Source organism: Caretta caretta, chromosome 4, assembly GCF_965140235.1.
Source record: "Caretta caretta isolate rCarCar2 chromosome 4, rCarCar1.hap1, whole genome shotgun sequence".
Taxonomy (NCBI): domain Eukaryota; kingdom Metazoa; phylum Chordata; order Testudines; family Cheloniidae; genus Caretta; species Caretta caretta.
The window spans coordinates 24,035,945-24,052,458 of NC_134209.1; the positions used below are offsets into that span (position 1 = coordinate 24,035,945).

The 16,514-nt window shown below is 42.1% G+C and overlaps 1 protein-coding gene across 3 annotated transcripts in view; it reads right to left on the reverse strand.

Moving 5' to 3' along the window:
* Positions 1–16,514, reverse strand: part of CCDC158 (coiled-coil domain containing 158) — a 62,824-nt gene that overhangs the window by 23,972 nt on the left and 22,338 nt on the right. For all 3 annotated transcript variants that reach the window (XM_048847221.2, XM_048847222.2, XM_048847220.2), the window contains 7 exons: positions 14,675–14,794; positions 11,413–11,610; positions 8,264–8,746; positions 5,653–5,842; positions 3,892–4,044; positions 3,309–3,421; positions 1,690–1,848 (listed from right to left, as the gene is read on the reverse strand). In XM_048847221.2, coding sequence (XP_048703178.1) covers positions 1,690–1,848; positions 3,309–3,421; positions 3,892–4,044; positions 5,653–5,842; positions 8,264–8,746; positions 11,413–11,610; positions 14,675–14,794 — 1,416 coding nt within the window. The remainder of the gene's footprint in view (positions 1–1,689; positions 1,849–3,308; positions 3,422–3,891; positions 4,045–5,652; positions 5,843–8,263; positions 8,747–11,412; positions 11,611–14,674; positions 14,795–16,514) is intronic.

Genomic DNA, 16,514 nt, shown 5'->3' on the forward strand with positions numbered 1-16,514 from the left:
AATTAGCTGTCTCTTGTTTGCACAGTAGTTTCCATTTCAACATTCAACTCAGAAATAATTTATGAGCAGCAGGTTGATCAATTACATTTAATGATGTCTACACAGCGGAGGCTCTCCAGGGCAGGTAAGATAGGCACTATCTGTTATGATCTTTACCCACGGCTTTAAATGGGCTCTGACTGTATTTTTACAGTTAGTTTTCACCCACTCACTTTCAGACAGCACCAGCCTTCATTTTGCCTATGCCTTTGTTAGTTGGCTGTATTATTCCTGTATGTCCTGTTACACACAACAAAGCTGTGCTAACAACATGATTAAGGTTGCAGAGTCAAGCACTCAACCTTAGGAAAAGGCCAGAATTAAGGATGCCTGTGGTGCCGGCTCCGCATCTGATCTGTCTTCCCCCCTCTCGCAGGCTGAGTGTCCCTCCCTCGGCTTCTCATCCCAGTCACCCCAACAGCTACCTTGTCTCAGTCTCCTTGCCCAACCAGTCTCTGTCCACCCCACAGGCTCCTAGCTCTAATCTACTCCTTCTCCGCACCCCACCAGGACTAGCTCTCTTCCCCTCTGTATATGAGTCAAGCACATTCCTCTCGTATGCTGCCTGTATGCCTGGGGGGAGGCGGACGTTGTGGCACACGAGGGAGAGTCCCCCTTCTCTGAGTTCCTGTGCCCAGTGTCCCCTGGTGGCCCATGCAGTCCCAAGATGGAGTTTGCTCTGTGGGGATGGCACATAGGAGCTGTGAGGGGTTAAGCATGGCCAGTGCAGATGGAATTTAGCTGCGAAACTCTAACAAGTCTAGACTGAAGATATGCAAATGGAGATTTTTTTCAAAAGTTTATAGCTTGGTGAAGTTTGGGTGTTTTTCACAGGGATAGGAAAAGGCACATCTGGGGCCCCAAGGCAACCCCCTTGCTCTACAGAATGGGGGCACTTGAGCTCCTCCATGAAATGGTTGTAAAAAAAGAAAAGCACATTATTTTTCCACAATATCTTTTTCAGAAAGGGATGGACGGTTCTCGCTGAAACTCTCCTGAAAGCTTCAGCCTGAGGCAAAACCCAGCATGGAAACTTTCAGCCTGAATGGTTAAAGTATGGCAAAGTTGTAAGCAGCAGAAAACCATGTTATCATGGGAAGTGTTAGGCCATTTTAAGTTTGGCGTCACTACCAGCTCCCCCTCTAACAACAGTTAGTTTTACATGGCTCTTTGGGTCCTCACCTGGAGTGCTGCCTAGACCCAGGGGGCAGGATCTGCCATGATCAGCTCAACCAGACAACAACTGCAACAGCACATGGTGCTTACAATCCTCCCTGCACTGGGAGGCCTGCAGCCTCCATAAATGGGCAATACTGGCCAGGGTGACTACCAGGCACATACAGATTCAGTGTCTCTCTGGCAGGGCTCCTACAGAGTCCCGACCACAGAACACCCAGTGGCAGGTAGCAGTGCAAGCAACACCTGCCCTTCCCTAGGGGTGAATTCTTCCCTTCTGGCTCAAGGAGGTGCAACTTGTATCTCCCAAGCGCTGGGGCTAAATTAAGGCTTCTGTTAAAGAAACCAGAAATGTATTAATGTGAGGTCCAGGTCAAGGTTTTAACAGATGTCCTCTCTTAAGGTCCCTTCTCTTCACAGGAAATAGTACAGAAAAGTTTGGGGAATGAAAAATGTGACTGAACTAAGAGCTACCTTATCAAGAGCTGCCTCCATGTTAGCAATTTTTTCTTTCAGACGTCGATCTTGTGACCTTAGGATCTCCAGCTCTCCAGTCATCTTGTTGTTTTCTGTTGCAATACAACTCAGTTCTTGGCTTAGTTTATTTTTCTCTTCTTTCAGATAATGCTTCTCCTGCATTTGTAGAGATAAAGACCAAAGTGAATATGAGATAACAGTTTAGGATTGCTAACATCATACACAGCTGTTGTCTATGAGCTTTATGACTTGAAGTAGTTTATATTCTTTTAAAAATTTTCAGTGAACCTTTCCAGAAGCTCAGCTATCATACTAAGCAGAAACAGGAATTTTCACAATTAAAAGTGTAGAGTTATAGAGTTAGGCTGTCACCTCACAGAGCCTTGAACCATTTCAAATCTGAAATTTGAAGCTTTGAGAGTATATGAGCATACTCATGCTCCACACTTTTATAAGCTCTTCCATTGCCCAATATCAAAGAAACAACTGTCATACTCCATGCAAGTGACTAGATCCAAAGCTAGCAGAGGAGGATGAATTGCTGTGAACACATGTAGGTGACAATCCAGTCAACTCTACTGGTAACTAAACCATTTATCTGTCTTGGAATCCACTAGACAGACCTTCTTTGTTAAGAAACTGACAAGCAGTATCCACCAAAACTTGAACTGCTGAGAATCTGAATTAAGATTTCTGCTAATCTCTCCTCCAAAGCAAGCACCCACTGTGGCATGATAGTATGAACAATAATGTTTACAGAAAATATGAAAATAAGTTATTTTTGACAATTTTTGTCAATCAGGATATGTTAGCTAATAAATATAATCGTTTCCTGCTATTGAGCAGAATGAACCAAAATCACCTCTGGATGGATTTTTCAGTTAGGAAATAGTATCTCAAATCCAGCAGCAAACAAAACTGAGAGGTAAAACTGAGGGGAAGCACTGAGGGCCAGATTCAGAAGGATGTGCAAGAAAGGGGAGTTGGTTGGTAAGAGGGCGTGAGTCTAAATGAGTTTGTAAGTAATTAAGGGCCTGATTCTCATTTACACTAAGGTCACTTTCATCTGAGCTGGCAGTAAATTATATTTACACCCAGTTTAGGGCTCCTTTACATCACTAGAGCAGTGTAAAGTGACTTAGGGCTTGGCTACACTTACATTTTGTAGCGCTCTAACTTGCTGGCTCAGGGGTGTGAAAAATCACACACAGAGTCAGAGCGCTTTAAAGCGTTAGTGTAAACAGGCTCCCAGCGCTGGGAGCTAATCCCCTCGTGGAGGTGGATGACCAGGAGCACTGGGAGAACTCTCTCCCAGCGCTCGCGGGCGACCACACTCGCACTTCAAAGCGCTGCCGCAGAAGCGCTCCCGCAACAGCGCTTTGAAGTTACCAGTGTAGCCATGCCCTAAGTGTATATGAAAATTAGGCCCTAAGTCTGAGGGAATTTAAGTCAGGAGAGAGACTAATTGATGTAACATTCAACTGGAGGAAGCCAGATGAAGGTGTAAGTTATGCTAGCTAATACTCCCTTTGGTCTCTCTTGGACGAACCCTCAATCTCTACTTGAAACTATTTATCTAAATATAGTTAAATACTTTTACTTGGAGCTCTTGTGACCTTAGTTGCATTTGTCATTGCCTCCTCCAAGAATTTAATCTTGCTCTGCAATGCATCTATCTGTCCTCTCTTGGCTGTGATTTGCTTCTGCATTCCCATTGCAACTTTCATAGCTGTAAAAGACAAGGTTCCCAACTGATTAGTCCTTTATGAACAAAATGGATCAGGCATGATGCTTTCTGTGTTCTTATTTGGAAATCAATTGTCAATAATACACTAAAAACAGACTGAGGGTTGGGATCCTGCAGTCCTTATGTGAGCAAACTTCCCATTAGAGCCAATGGGAGTTTTGCCTAGATGGTGACTGTGATATCAGTATAAACAGAAGAACCTAACCTGGAAAATTTAATATAAACCACCTCATACTCTGAGGAAATTCAATTCCAAATTTCCTGGCTTAATCTGATTCCTAGTAAACCATAAAACAACAAGGTGTCTGCATATGTCACTGTTTTTTTATTCCTTTTATAAAATATTTGAATTACCACTAATAACAACTACTGAAGGAATAAATATATTTACAAATTCCACTTGTTAAAAAGACAAACAAATATGACATAAAAAAATCAACTTCCAAAGTTACCATGGCCGTCGGAACCTTCCATAGTCTTTAAAGTGGCTCTGGTTTGTTCCAGTTCAGCTTGGGCAGATTTCAATTGCTTTCTGAGTTTGCTTGTGATACCTTCCATCTCTTCACTTTTGTCTCGATAATTCCTCTTTAATTTTTCATATTCCTCTGTTCAATGTAAGCACATTGAATTGAATGAAAGTGTAAAGTGATTCATAAAATCATCCACCTGTTACTAAAAGGTTATACAGATGTACTGTTTAATCCCTTAAAAGGAATATTATATTTATGTAACTAACATAGAAAAAAACAAATTAAATTTGCTAACAAATTAAAACACGTCATATTCCATTGCATTGCTACAATGTCATCAAAAGGCAGTGTTTCCCTGGAACAAAATGAGATGCATTTCCTAACTGTTCTCTAAAGCTACCATTCTACAACGTGACAGTAAAGCTATACTTCTTAATTGTGCGCTGCTCAGGGATCAGACTGCCCATTGCTACCTGGTGTGGCATAGCTACTAGTGAGATAAAATATTTGACCTGTGCCCATTCTCTCAGGCTCTTTTTCAGAACTCCAACCTGCTCTATGTCCTGACAAAGCTATAAGCACCCCCTCGCCACACAATCCCACCTTGAAATCTCTTTGGCACAGCTCCAACTCAAATGCCTCCCTCAGACAGCTCTGACCACCTCAAAGTCCCCCAATCGTCCTGCACAATGCTATGATCCCCACCCAACTCCCTCTCCCTACCAGCACAGCTCTGGCTCCCAAACAGTGTGCCCCCTCCAGCTCTGGACCCTCCATTTCAGACCCCCCCCCCATGCCCTCACACACTTTAACTGTTATTACCTTTCACAAAATCTGAGGACAGACTTTCCAAGTAAAAGTATGTATATGGTTATCATCTACTAATCTTGCTGAGGTCAGAGTTAAGGTTGTGCATTGGAGCATGACTGTGGGGAGCTGGGCATCTGTATTGTGGGTGTGTCTATGCTGAAAATGAATGGGGGAATCTGTGAATGTGTGTGGCTGGTATAATGTCTGCATAGTACAGCATGTGAACTGTGGTTGGTCTGGTTGCCTTAATGGGTGACTTCCTTGAGTTCTGGAGACTGTGGTGAAAGGAAATACACTTGTACAACCTCACCTTGTAGTTATGAGTTTCTGAGCAGGCTATTATTGGCAGTGATAGGGCTCAGACGCTTTCTGCCAATATCACATACTGTATGTCCCTGGCATCTTGATCTCCTTTCATGCACAGTATTTAAGGAATGCATTTGCTAATGTCCTCTTTCTGATAGGTTAAGATACAAGATTTTACAGAATGCCCATAACAAAACAAATTAAAACATATTTCACTACAGTTTGATAATAAACAGTTAATAGGATTTGCCAGATCAGTTTATTTAAATTATGGAACATTGCACCATCTACTTCCCTGTATAATACCTGGGGAAGAAGGAAGGCTCTTGGTGAAGTTTATATTCTGTGACCTACTAGGGTTTTTATTCTGGGCCCCACCGAAGGTCAGGCTGTGCTAAGTATTTTTGCACAAGGCCCTGGGAGTTATGCCTCTAGATTACACCATCTTCACTGTATACTAGAAATCCAAATCATGAATTATCGCTCTGAGGCAGTCTGACCATCAGTGTACTCTATCTGGGAACCTCTTACTTGACTTTACTAGTAGCCATATTTGGATTGAGCAGGCAGCTCTTCTATTTTTAACATCAGCCTGATTTAGGAGATATCTGATCTGAGGCTCCCTACCTGCGAGGCCGGCGAGCTCAGTGCGACTGGCTTTCAGCTCATTCATTAGTTGGTCTCTTTCCAGTTTCATATCCTTTACTGCACAGAGTCTCTCAGTGCAGGTATTTATCAGTTTAACTTTTTCCAGCTCCAGCTCACTCAATCTGGCCTCCATTTCACGGATTCTGTCTTCTTTCTTGTCCATCACAATCTATTTATGTAAATAAATAAATTATAATAAATCTATTAATTAACAATTAAGACACATACACAACAGGATTATTTGAAATCTGATTTTTGTCATGAAATAACTTGGTGCAAAGATGAAAACTAGAATGGAAAAGACACATTCTTAAAAATGGGGGGATAAATGCATAAACAGATTATTTCAGCATATATATCTATCTCTCCTAACCCAAGTGATTACTGTTTTTAACAAAAGGTGCTTTGGTCTTAAGCACTATCAGAGTTCAGCTAGTGGCTAAATCAGTTTATAAGATCTCTAACTCACAGATGTTTTGTGTTTTGATTTCTATAGTTACTCACAAGATTTTTAAAAAGACTGATTTGCACCTGTTCACCTGTGAATGAACTGGGATTTGAAATGATTTCTTACCAAGTTGATGGAAACTAGGTTGAGCCTTTGGGAAGGTGCTCAGTATACCATCTACATGAGGTGACCATGAGAAGATCCAGGGTAAAATGGTACTTGAAACCAGAAAAGTCACATGCTCCAAAGGTTGTAGGGGCCACAGCTCAGCTGTGGCACCCCATACACATCACACAACAGCAAAAGTACAAGGAGGCAAGGATGGCTTCATACTAAACCAGCACTGAGAGAAGACGGAGCTGATGAAGAGGTAGATCAGAATATTTTAGTAATAAGGTCCTTCGGCTTTGAAGGCTGCTGTACATGAGGTGGGAGACTTCCGTATATGAGTCTCTGAAGTGAGAGCCCTGCTAAGTTTAGGGTCAGATACAGCACTTGCAAAGTCTCTAGTGGATTCAGCCCAAGAAACTTAGAACCATGCTTGTAATAGAACCAGGGAGTCAGCTCTGGATCTGATGATGCACTGCAAATCTCCTTAGCCTGCACACAAAACTCTGGGTGCTGAACTGACATCAGACCAGAACCAATGGAGATCATTGGAGAGGGCTCAAATGTTCCTCCAGTGCTGAACTGATCAAATTATTTCTATATGAACCAACAAATCTGAACCTCTTGGAATTGAGTAAGCTCTAAGAACCAACCTTTCCTTTTCTAAGGAGTCTTGTCAGCACGTGGATATGGCTAGCTTAGAATGCCTCTTCTTTAAAGAAGATGTCTGGTCTAAAGGGTATGCTCTAGATGAGGAATGTTTAATCAGTCTCAATGAAGAGTGCCACAAAGGTTGAGAGTGCTTCTCCTTCTGTAACTGAACACTCATAATTACCACTACTCAGTAACAATACGATTCTTTCTGTTTTGTTGAAGGTGTGGTCTGACACCTTCAGATCTGACATCTCCAAGGCCTTCAAGATTGAGTGCTGAGTGGACAAAATTTCTTCCTAAACGTTTGTCTACTTCTCCCACTCGCCTCTTGCCTGAGGTGGTGGGGGTGGTGAAGCCTGTATGGTAAGGGGTGCCTCACAGGTTGGTCTGTCATGCACTTCTCGTTGTCATCAACCTTTGAAGCCTAAACACTTCTCTGAATCTGTCTATGAAAGAACAAACTAGTTCTGGATCTAACACTACTGTTGTTATAGTAACAATTAACATCAGTTATAATGGCTAATTCTTATACTAACATCCACTGTTATTCTAAAACTAATTCACTGTGTAATCGAGAGCAATGAAGCAATGGTTCTATGACTTCTATCACCATTAGAAAAGAAGCTGAAAATGGTAGGCTGGCTTTTTATAACCACAGTTCAAAATGTTTAGGTCTGCAGATCAATGCATTCACACCACCACCTGCTGCTCAACTGCCTTAGAGTGGGACACACAATGGCTGGAGCACTATTCTGACAGTGGGGATCCACAGTGGTAATTTTGTGATGAAGAACACTCTTTTGCCACCTCCTTCTAGTCCTTGTTTGTTCTTTGGTAAAATGATGGAGCAGATGAATTGGCCTATAGATTATAAAAATAAGAGGCTAAGCTATTCACACAGACACACATTTGGTTGTGCATAATTGGGTAATTGCACACATTGTTAAATTTGCATTTGTTCAGGCAATTATCCCTTTGGTATATGCAAAAGTATGCTTTTACGTGTGCAACTCAGGTGCACATTTTTGAATAATTAGTCCAGTTTAGTTACTACTCTGACTCATGGCCACAGAGTGAAATCCTGGCCCCGCTGAACTCAATGGCAAAACTCCCATTGACTTCAGTGGGGCCAGGATTTCACCCATAATGTGTTAACTTCAGACCTAGAAATATTTATTTTTTCATACAAACTGATCAAAATAATAATGATAACATAATGATAATCTTCCCAGCCATGATAGGTCTTCTAAATGTTTATAGATTCCTAGGCCCATTTTCTGACCTGCTTGAAAACACACAGTGAACATATCGACATATGGATTTTAAAATAGAACGAACATACTGTCTTGCAGAGACGTAAACACGGTGAAATGTACAGACCTTAAGTTCTTGTACTTCCAGTTTCCTGTCACTGATTTCTTTCACAAGCTGAGATTTCTCCACCTCCATTGCACCAGCAGTTCGGCCATGCTGGCCCACAATCTGGGTCATGGTATCAATTTGCTTTTGAAAGATCTCAATAACTCTTTCCTTTTCCATCACCTGCAGTTTCAGTGTCTCACGCTCCGACTGCACATTTTGTAAGTAGTCCCCTTCATTCTTTAAGTGCTGGAGTTCCTGCAACTTACTATCTACCCGTGACCGGAGCTTCTTGATTTCCTCATTGGTAATTTCAATGGCTCTCTCCTTCTCTTGCAGGCAGGCTGTCAAGTCAGACACGGTTCTCTCAGAAGCCTCCAGATTTATCTTCTTGGCTGTCAGATCTTCAACTACTTTACGGAGCATCTCTTTGGTTGATTCTAGCTGGGCAGTCAAGGAGGAGACTCTTTCAATGCTTTCATTCTTTTCCTTAATTGCAGCCATCTGAATGGTAACAATAAAATGGTCAGTTTTGACAACCGTATTTTCTATCTACCGATCTATGAATTTTCTATAGCATCCATCATAATAGTATCTAAGAGCTTCATTGGTAAATTAGGTTTGCATGACAAGGACCCTAGTGGATTTCATGATTCTTCTGCTTTTCGTCCTTCCTTGATAAAGGAAACACAGGGTGAAATATAGAAAAAAAATAAGTAGGACTGATGTGAAAAATAGAATAAACATATTAACTGTCTCTAAACTATTTAGAGGAGACAGGTCTAAATCACTCAATATATTAAAGCCTGGACAATTGAACTTTACAGCAAACATATCCTGGAAAAAGTATGTGTGCGTCAATAGTACATAGATTTATTGCTGTAGTCAGCAAAGTGCATAGACTTTAATGGGACAACCTCCAACAGGAAGCATCGTCACCCAAGTGCCGATAATAGTGCAGTACAGATGCAGAAGACAAGAATGGACCCAGAAATATCAGGAATTGAAGGTAGAATTTCATGGGGTGGGAGGTTGCAGGAAGTAGTTGTCGTGAAAGCCTGGCTGGTTGGTGGCAAATAAAGGAATCAAGTTATAGACAAATTAATTTGACGTAAAGTGGAGAGCAGCAGCTGACAGGATTAACACTGGATTACATATTTGGAGTTTGAAGATTTTTTAAGAGGATGCAGCAGCTTGAAGGAAGGAGCTGACTCTAGAGCTTGATGTCCAGGAGCCTACTCCATTGAAAGCAACAGAACAGTCCTTTTGGACGCAGGGCTCAACTCAGCCCAGTAATTAGACTGTGGACATAAACACCACTATGTCCCAATGAAATACTGTATAGAGTGGATCAATTATGACGGCCTTTAGTTCACTAGTCCTTCTTGCAGAAGTGATTGCCACCAGAAAGATCATCTTGAAAGAAAAGTGAAATAGAGAACAGTCCACAAGAGCTTCATAGGGTGCTGCTATTGGTCCTGTGCACATTACATTTACTGTACATGCACAAAATGCGATTTCTGGAGGCTTATAACTGATATTTCTAAATGAGAATGTGCTAATAAAATTTGCAGATGACACAAAGCTGGGAGGTATTGCCAATACAGAGAAGGACCAGGATATCATACGGGAAGATCTGGATGACCTTGTAAACTGGAGTAATAGTAATAGGATGAAATTTAATAGTGAAAAGTGCAAGGTTATGTATTTAGGGATTAATAACAAGAATTTCTGTTATAAACTGGGGAAACATCACTTGGAAGTAACAGAGGAGGAGAAGGACCTCGGAGTATTGGTTGATCACAGGTGACTGGAGCTATGAGCCGCCAATGCGATATGGCCGTGAAAAAGCTAATGCGATCTTGGGATACATCAGGCAAGGTATTTCCAGTAGAGATAAGGAGGTGTTAGTACCGTTATACAAGGCACTGGTGAGACCTCACCTGGAATACTGTGTGCAGTTCTGGTCTCCCATGTTTAAGAAGGATGAATTCAAACTGGAACAGGTACAGAGAAGGGCTACTAGGATGATCCAAGGAATAGAAAACCTGTCTTATGAAAGGACACTCAAAGAGCTTGGCTTGTTTAGCCTAACTAAAAGAAGGCTGAGGGGAGATATGATTGCTATCTATAAATATATCAGAGGGATAAATACCACAGTGGAGAAGAATTATTTAAGATCAGTACCAATGTGGACACAAGAACAAATGAATATAAACTGGCTATCAGGAAGTTTAGACTTGAAATTAGATGAAGGTTTCTAACCATCAGAGGAGTGAAGTTCTGGAACAGCCTTCCAAGGGAAGCAGTAGGGGCAAAAGACATATCTAGCTTCAAGACTAAGTTTGACAAGTTTATGGAAGGGATGATATGATGGGATAGTCTAATTTTGGCAATTAATTGATCTTCGACCATTAGTGGTAGATATGCCCAATGGCCTGTGATGGGATGTTAGATGGGGTGGGATCTGAGTTACTACAGAGAATTCTTTCCTGGGTGTCTGGCTGGTGAGTCTTTCCCACATGGTCAGGGTTTAGCTGATCACCATATTTGGCGTTGGGAAGGAATTTTCCTCCGGGGCAGATTGGCAGAGGCCCTGGGGGTTTTTCGCCTTCCTCTGCAGCGTGGGGCATGGGTCACTTGCTGGAGGATTCTCTGCACCTTGAAGTCTTTAAACCACGATTTGAGGACATCAGTAGCTCAGACATAAGTTAGGGGTTTGTTACAGTAGTTGGTGGGTGAGATTCTGTGGCCTGCGTTGTGCAGGAGGTCAGACTAGATGATCATAATGGTCCCTTCTGACCTTAAAGTCTATGATTCTATGATTCTGTAACTTGGCCAAAACCAAACCAAGTTTCACCAGACACGCAAAGTCACTTCTCCATCAAGTGTGTTAATGTGCCAAATTTCAAATTCTGGCTGTTTTGGTATAAAATCACCTTAGGCCAGAGACTAGGACTGAAAATTTCTGACTGACAGATGAAAGTTCCAAAAGTTATGAGTGATCAAAACCGGGGCATTAGAATGAAAACCTCTGGCACCTTATGTATAGATGCTGCTCATGTTCCAACTAAGATAACAAAAACAGTGCTATTTTTAGTATATACCTAGTGTATGGGCATGGGAAACCTCTCAGTGGTAATAACACCACTCAGCAGTTCCTTCCTGACCTGACGTTCCATTTGTCCCTGACACTCGGTCTTCATTGTCTTCACTATGTTCTCCATGCGCTGCAATTCCATGTTTTTGTTGTCCAGTTCTCTCCGTAGGTGGTCAATGGTGATGCTGTTGCCAGTGTCCCGATCCCAAAGCCGCTTGTTCTGCTCCTTTTCCAGACTCAGTTCCATCTCTTTTTTATGTAGATCAGCCTACAAGAAATTACAGCAGCCATTTCCCTCTTTAAATCATAAAGCCATCCTGTCTTTTGTTTTCCTTAATTTTAGCAACAATCAGTTATAAAGTTAAATCATTCTTACTATATCTTTACCACTAATAAAAGCCAGGATTTCTGGTGAACAGCTAGTTTGATGCTTCTGAGGCACCATCCTTCAACACAGCAATAGCTTTAAACTAACCCTCTTCTAAGTACTACTGCTATCACTATCTTATTTAACATTTCAAGACTTGAAGCCTTTGATGCCATTTCTTTGCCAACATACCCTAGCCAAAAAAATCAGCAAAATGAAAAACGCAGCATTGTATCAAAATTAAAAGTGAACCAAATACAAATACTACAGTGCATGCCAAGGAAGGAAATCATCCGCCTTTAACAATAATGAAACCTGTAATTTCATGGCTTGATTTACTCTGTTTGCAGACAGCAATTTGTTGTACGTTGTTTCAATCATTTTTAGCTCAGAAACAAATGCAAAGTTTCAAAAACTGATGCCACAATCCAGAATGGTTAGGCAATTTGGAACATGTTAGTTTAAAAAAAGGGGGTAGCAGAATTCTCAGTAGAACACGAAGAGGCTGAAATTTGGGAAGTGGAGGCAGCATGTAGAATATTGAGTAAAGCCAAAGAAAAGGGGAACGAAACGAGAGGCTCCGAGAATGAAAGAATGAACATACACAGTAAAGGCATTGAAACAAATTTAACTTTTCCCCCAATGCCTTGGAGAATATTAGAAACTGAGACTACCTTATTCATCTATTACAGTTTCATTTAATCAGTGACCATAAAACTAAGATGCTTTACGCTTAATTGTATAGTGACTGTCCTGACTCTAGCCTTTGCTACAGCTATAAAGAAGAACAGCCATAGTGGGTCAGACCAAAGGTCCATCCAGCCCAGTATCCTGTCTTCTGTCAGTGGCCAATGCCAGGTGCCCCAGAGGGAATGAACAGAACAGGTAATCATCAAGGGATCCATCCCCCATCACACATTCCCAGCTTCTGGGAAACAGAGACTAGGGACACCATCCTTGCCAGTCCTGGCTAATAGCCATTGATGGACTTACACTCCATGAACTTATCCATTTCTTTTTTGAATGCTGTCATAGTCTTGGCCTTCACAATATCCTCTGGCAAAAAGTTCCACAGACTGACTGTGCATTGTGTGAAAAAACACCTTCTGTTTGTTTTAAACAGTATACCAGAATGCAATCATGCAAAACTCTTCTTCAGATTTCATGTGTCACCTATTGTACAAGTGACACTAGACAGAGAGTTGGTATACTAATCTCCCAAAACCCAATCATGAAATTACAGAACTCATACACAGAGCAAAAGATGAGTATGATGATGAACTATTACACTTAGCATTGGAAATAGGGTGTATGTATGAAACCAATGATCTGTGATGCACAATTTTGCTACTATCTGTGCAAGCTGTACAGGTACAGTTTTGCTTTTATTTTGTTTTTTTAATTTAAGATGTTTTCAGTCTATTGCTAGGGACTATTTAGAGCAGTTAGAAAAGTCCTGGACCAAAAAAAAATCTTACAAAGTAGATATGAAAGGAAAAAAGAAGGGAAGATGGGATGCTAACCTAACTTAGCTATGAAGTCGGAGTTAAGGATGGGAACGGGCCATAGAGGATGGATCACTCAATGATTACCTGTTCTGTTCATTCCTTCTGAAGCACCTGGCATTGGCCACTGTCAGAAGACAGGATACTGGACTAGCTGGACCTTTGGTCTGACCCAGTATGCCAGCTCTTCTTATATTAGGGAGCCTTAACTGTGATTTTCAGTTTCAGATGTTTGCATTTCTTTTCATGTTAACCTTAGCTCTGAATTTCCTGGGTTTCTAACGGAAATGAACCTGTGATGAGGTATGTGCCCCACAAGTAATGAAAGAATTAACTGGAGTGGAGAGCTCAATTAAGGCACCTGGTTGCACCTGAAGGGTGGGCCAGGCCCAATTAAAGATGAATCCCAGCTGGGATGAGGCTGGGTTGTTAGTATGAAGAGAGGAAGCCCAGTCTAGAGGATGGTTGTGGGGAGAAAGTTTGGCAATGCCTCTCTTAGTAGTAAGGGGAGAGACTGGCAGTGTCAAGGAGAAAGCTTCCCTGGGATCCTCTCCTGAATAGAGGAGGCTAGTAAGAGTCTAGGAGAGACATGGAGCAAGTACTGAGGTGGAGTAAGCTGATTAAAAAGGCAGAATTGGAACTTCCAGAAAGAGCAAGCATCCTGGTAGATGGTCAATTGAGGAACAGAGCAGGGAAAACCTGAGAGATTAAATGAGAACCTGAGGAGGGCAGAAGTTTGTACTTCTAGTTTGGGATTTTGTTGGGGGACCGAGGGAGGAGCCCTGGCCACTAAAAGAAGGGTGAAACTAGAGAATTTGTGGAAAGAAGGCCTGGAAAAAGGCCATGGAAGGAGGATGTCCAGAGAGACAGCAGCAAGGAGTCTAATGGAGCAGAGCTGCTGGCTATAGGGGCCCAGTGTAAAGGAGGGGTCCGGGTTCCCCTGTCCTTCACTATGGAAGATTGTGTGAAACCTCTAGGAAGGGGTTATGGCTGAATGAAGGCTGTAGGGACCAGAGTTGAGGGCCAAAGTAAGGACTAGAACTATTATTTGTAAGATTTCTTGCTACCCTAGAAGGGGTGGGACTAAATATGACCTGACCAGGGGGCTAAGGTCATAAGAACAGGCAGACCTCTTCCAGGCAGCAGTTGGTGTTAGCAGGCTCTCCTTCATGCCTAGCTACAAGGGGTATACCTGCATTGAGTGTGCTCTTTGCAGACCTTTTTGAGGATTTCTGGGGCAGCAAGATTAAATTTATAATAAGTCTCAATCTTAATTATAAAGAGGCTGCCAGCTTTTCATAATAGGCAAGGTGCCAACACAACAGGAACAATAAAAACAAAAGCTCTTAGAAGGTAAGATTAAATTAATGTATTCAATTGATTATGAGACAAACTGATTACTAAAATGGAACTCCCCTATAAATTGTTCTTTAATAGGTTTATTAATCTCAAATTCCTACCAGCAGCTGCTGAAGCTGATCATCCAGATTTCCAGATTCTTGACTATATTGATCCCGTTCAGTTTGAGCCTCTGCCATCTCAGAATGAGCCAGGTGCAATTGCTTTTCCAGATCTTCTATCTAAAGTATGCATGCAAATAAAAAGACTGCAACAGCTGGGGATAATTATCTTATGGGGCAGTTCCACTCTGAAAAGTACCTATGTACAAAAGGTGCTGCTGTACTCTGAAGATCTGCTCCCTATGTGTATTCAGAAAGATCTACTTGCTTTAGTGATTTTAAAATTACTATAATTTTTCTTGTTAGCCCTGGAGAGACAACACACCTAGGGGAGAATGAGCTGGCTTCTATTCCCATTCAGACCTCATCAAGAGAATTGTTAACTACAGTCTAAATGCAGAATCTTTATGTTGGTGATGTCTGAGCTAGGAAAAAACCCAGTTTGATTTGCAGATTCCAAGTTGAGATTGCAGGGTTGGCAATTTGGCAATTTGAAAATTGAGCACATAAACATAGTACCACCCACAATGCTATTACAACACTTTTCAAAGAACTACACTTAAATTTTAAAATCTTTCTTGGCCCTACTAAGATCTTGAAGTTACCTTTTTGCAGTCTTTAAAAAACAGCCAACCAACCTTTACTGGTTCTGTCCTATGCCAATGAAACTGATCTCTCTATAATGCAATTATAATTACAGGGGAATAGCACATGTTCTGATTATTAATACCAGTTTATTCAGGAGTGACCCTAAAACTCCTGCCTTTTAGACTAGGGGAGAGTGGGAACATCATGCCAATGATGCTGTTGTTATCCAACAGGAGAGTACAGGACAGATCCATAAGGATCTCCTCGACAAGTCTTATCCCAAAGCCTGGTAGAGGCAGGATTTGCCCTCCCTGTCACTGAGCTGCAATTCTGATTCTAAGGCCTACAGTGCTCTTGGCATAGAGAGAAGGTGAGGGTTGGCTGTGGGGCCCCTGGTAACTGCTGTGCTTGCTAGAAGTACAACACTAAAGGACCATTCCCAGGGCCTTATCTGTCTGCAGTTGCCCACAGGGCCATTCCTAAAGCCCCCTGTGGTGGGGCTCCATGGGAAAGGACATATTACTTATTGCACATAATATCTGTGGGGGGGAAGGAAATGATGGTCCACACACTCTCACCCACTCCCTACCTCTTGTGAGAACCCAATCCAGGGGAGAGCCCTCTGTAGGCTCCAGAGGTGTGGGAAGGTACTACCAATGGGGCTAGCCCCCTCGCTTCCATGTGGAACAGATCTGTTAATGGAGAAAGCCCTTCGTGCACAGATCTCCCGAGGAAAATCTGAGCCAGGATTTGGCAGAGTGTGGAGAGTCCCTTGCCAAACACAGCGTGGGAACGATGTCCAGATGGAGTAGTACAAAAATGATAGCTTACCCTATACTACCCACTTTCCTCTAAAAATGCTTGTGTCTGGTCATATTCACTTTGTTCTTAAAGATGAAGTGAAATCCTTCAGACAAGCCATGGCCTGAGTGTAAGGTTTTGCGTGTCTGTAGCAATAACTGATGAAGTCAATAATACCTACAACACAGCAGGGAGCTTCATTCCTTCATCATAAATACATTATCAAATCTATGTGCAAACAAATGGGTTAGCTCCACCTGGAGGTGGTAAACTTTCTCTAATGCAGCAGTCTCCAAACTCTTGAGGGTCATGCCCCCACTAATTCCTGTCCACACATCCCTCCGGAATGAGGTTGTATCTCAGGGGAGAGGGACGCAGACAGGGGTAAAGGGGCCAAGGCTGGGGCTGCGGTTGGAGGTGGGCCTGGGGCTGGGAGCAGGGCTGATGCCAG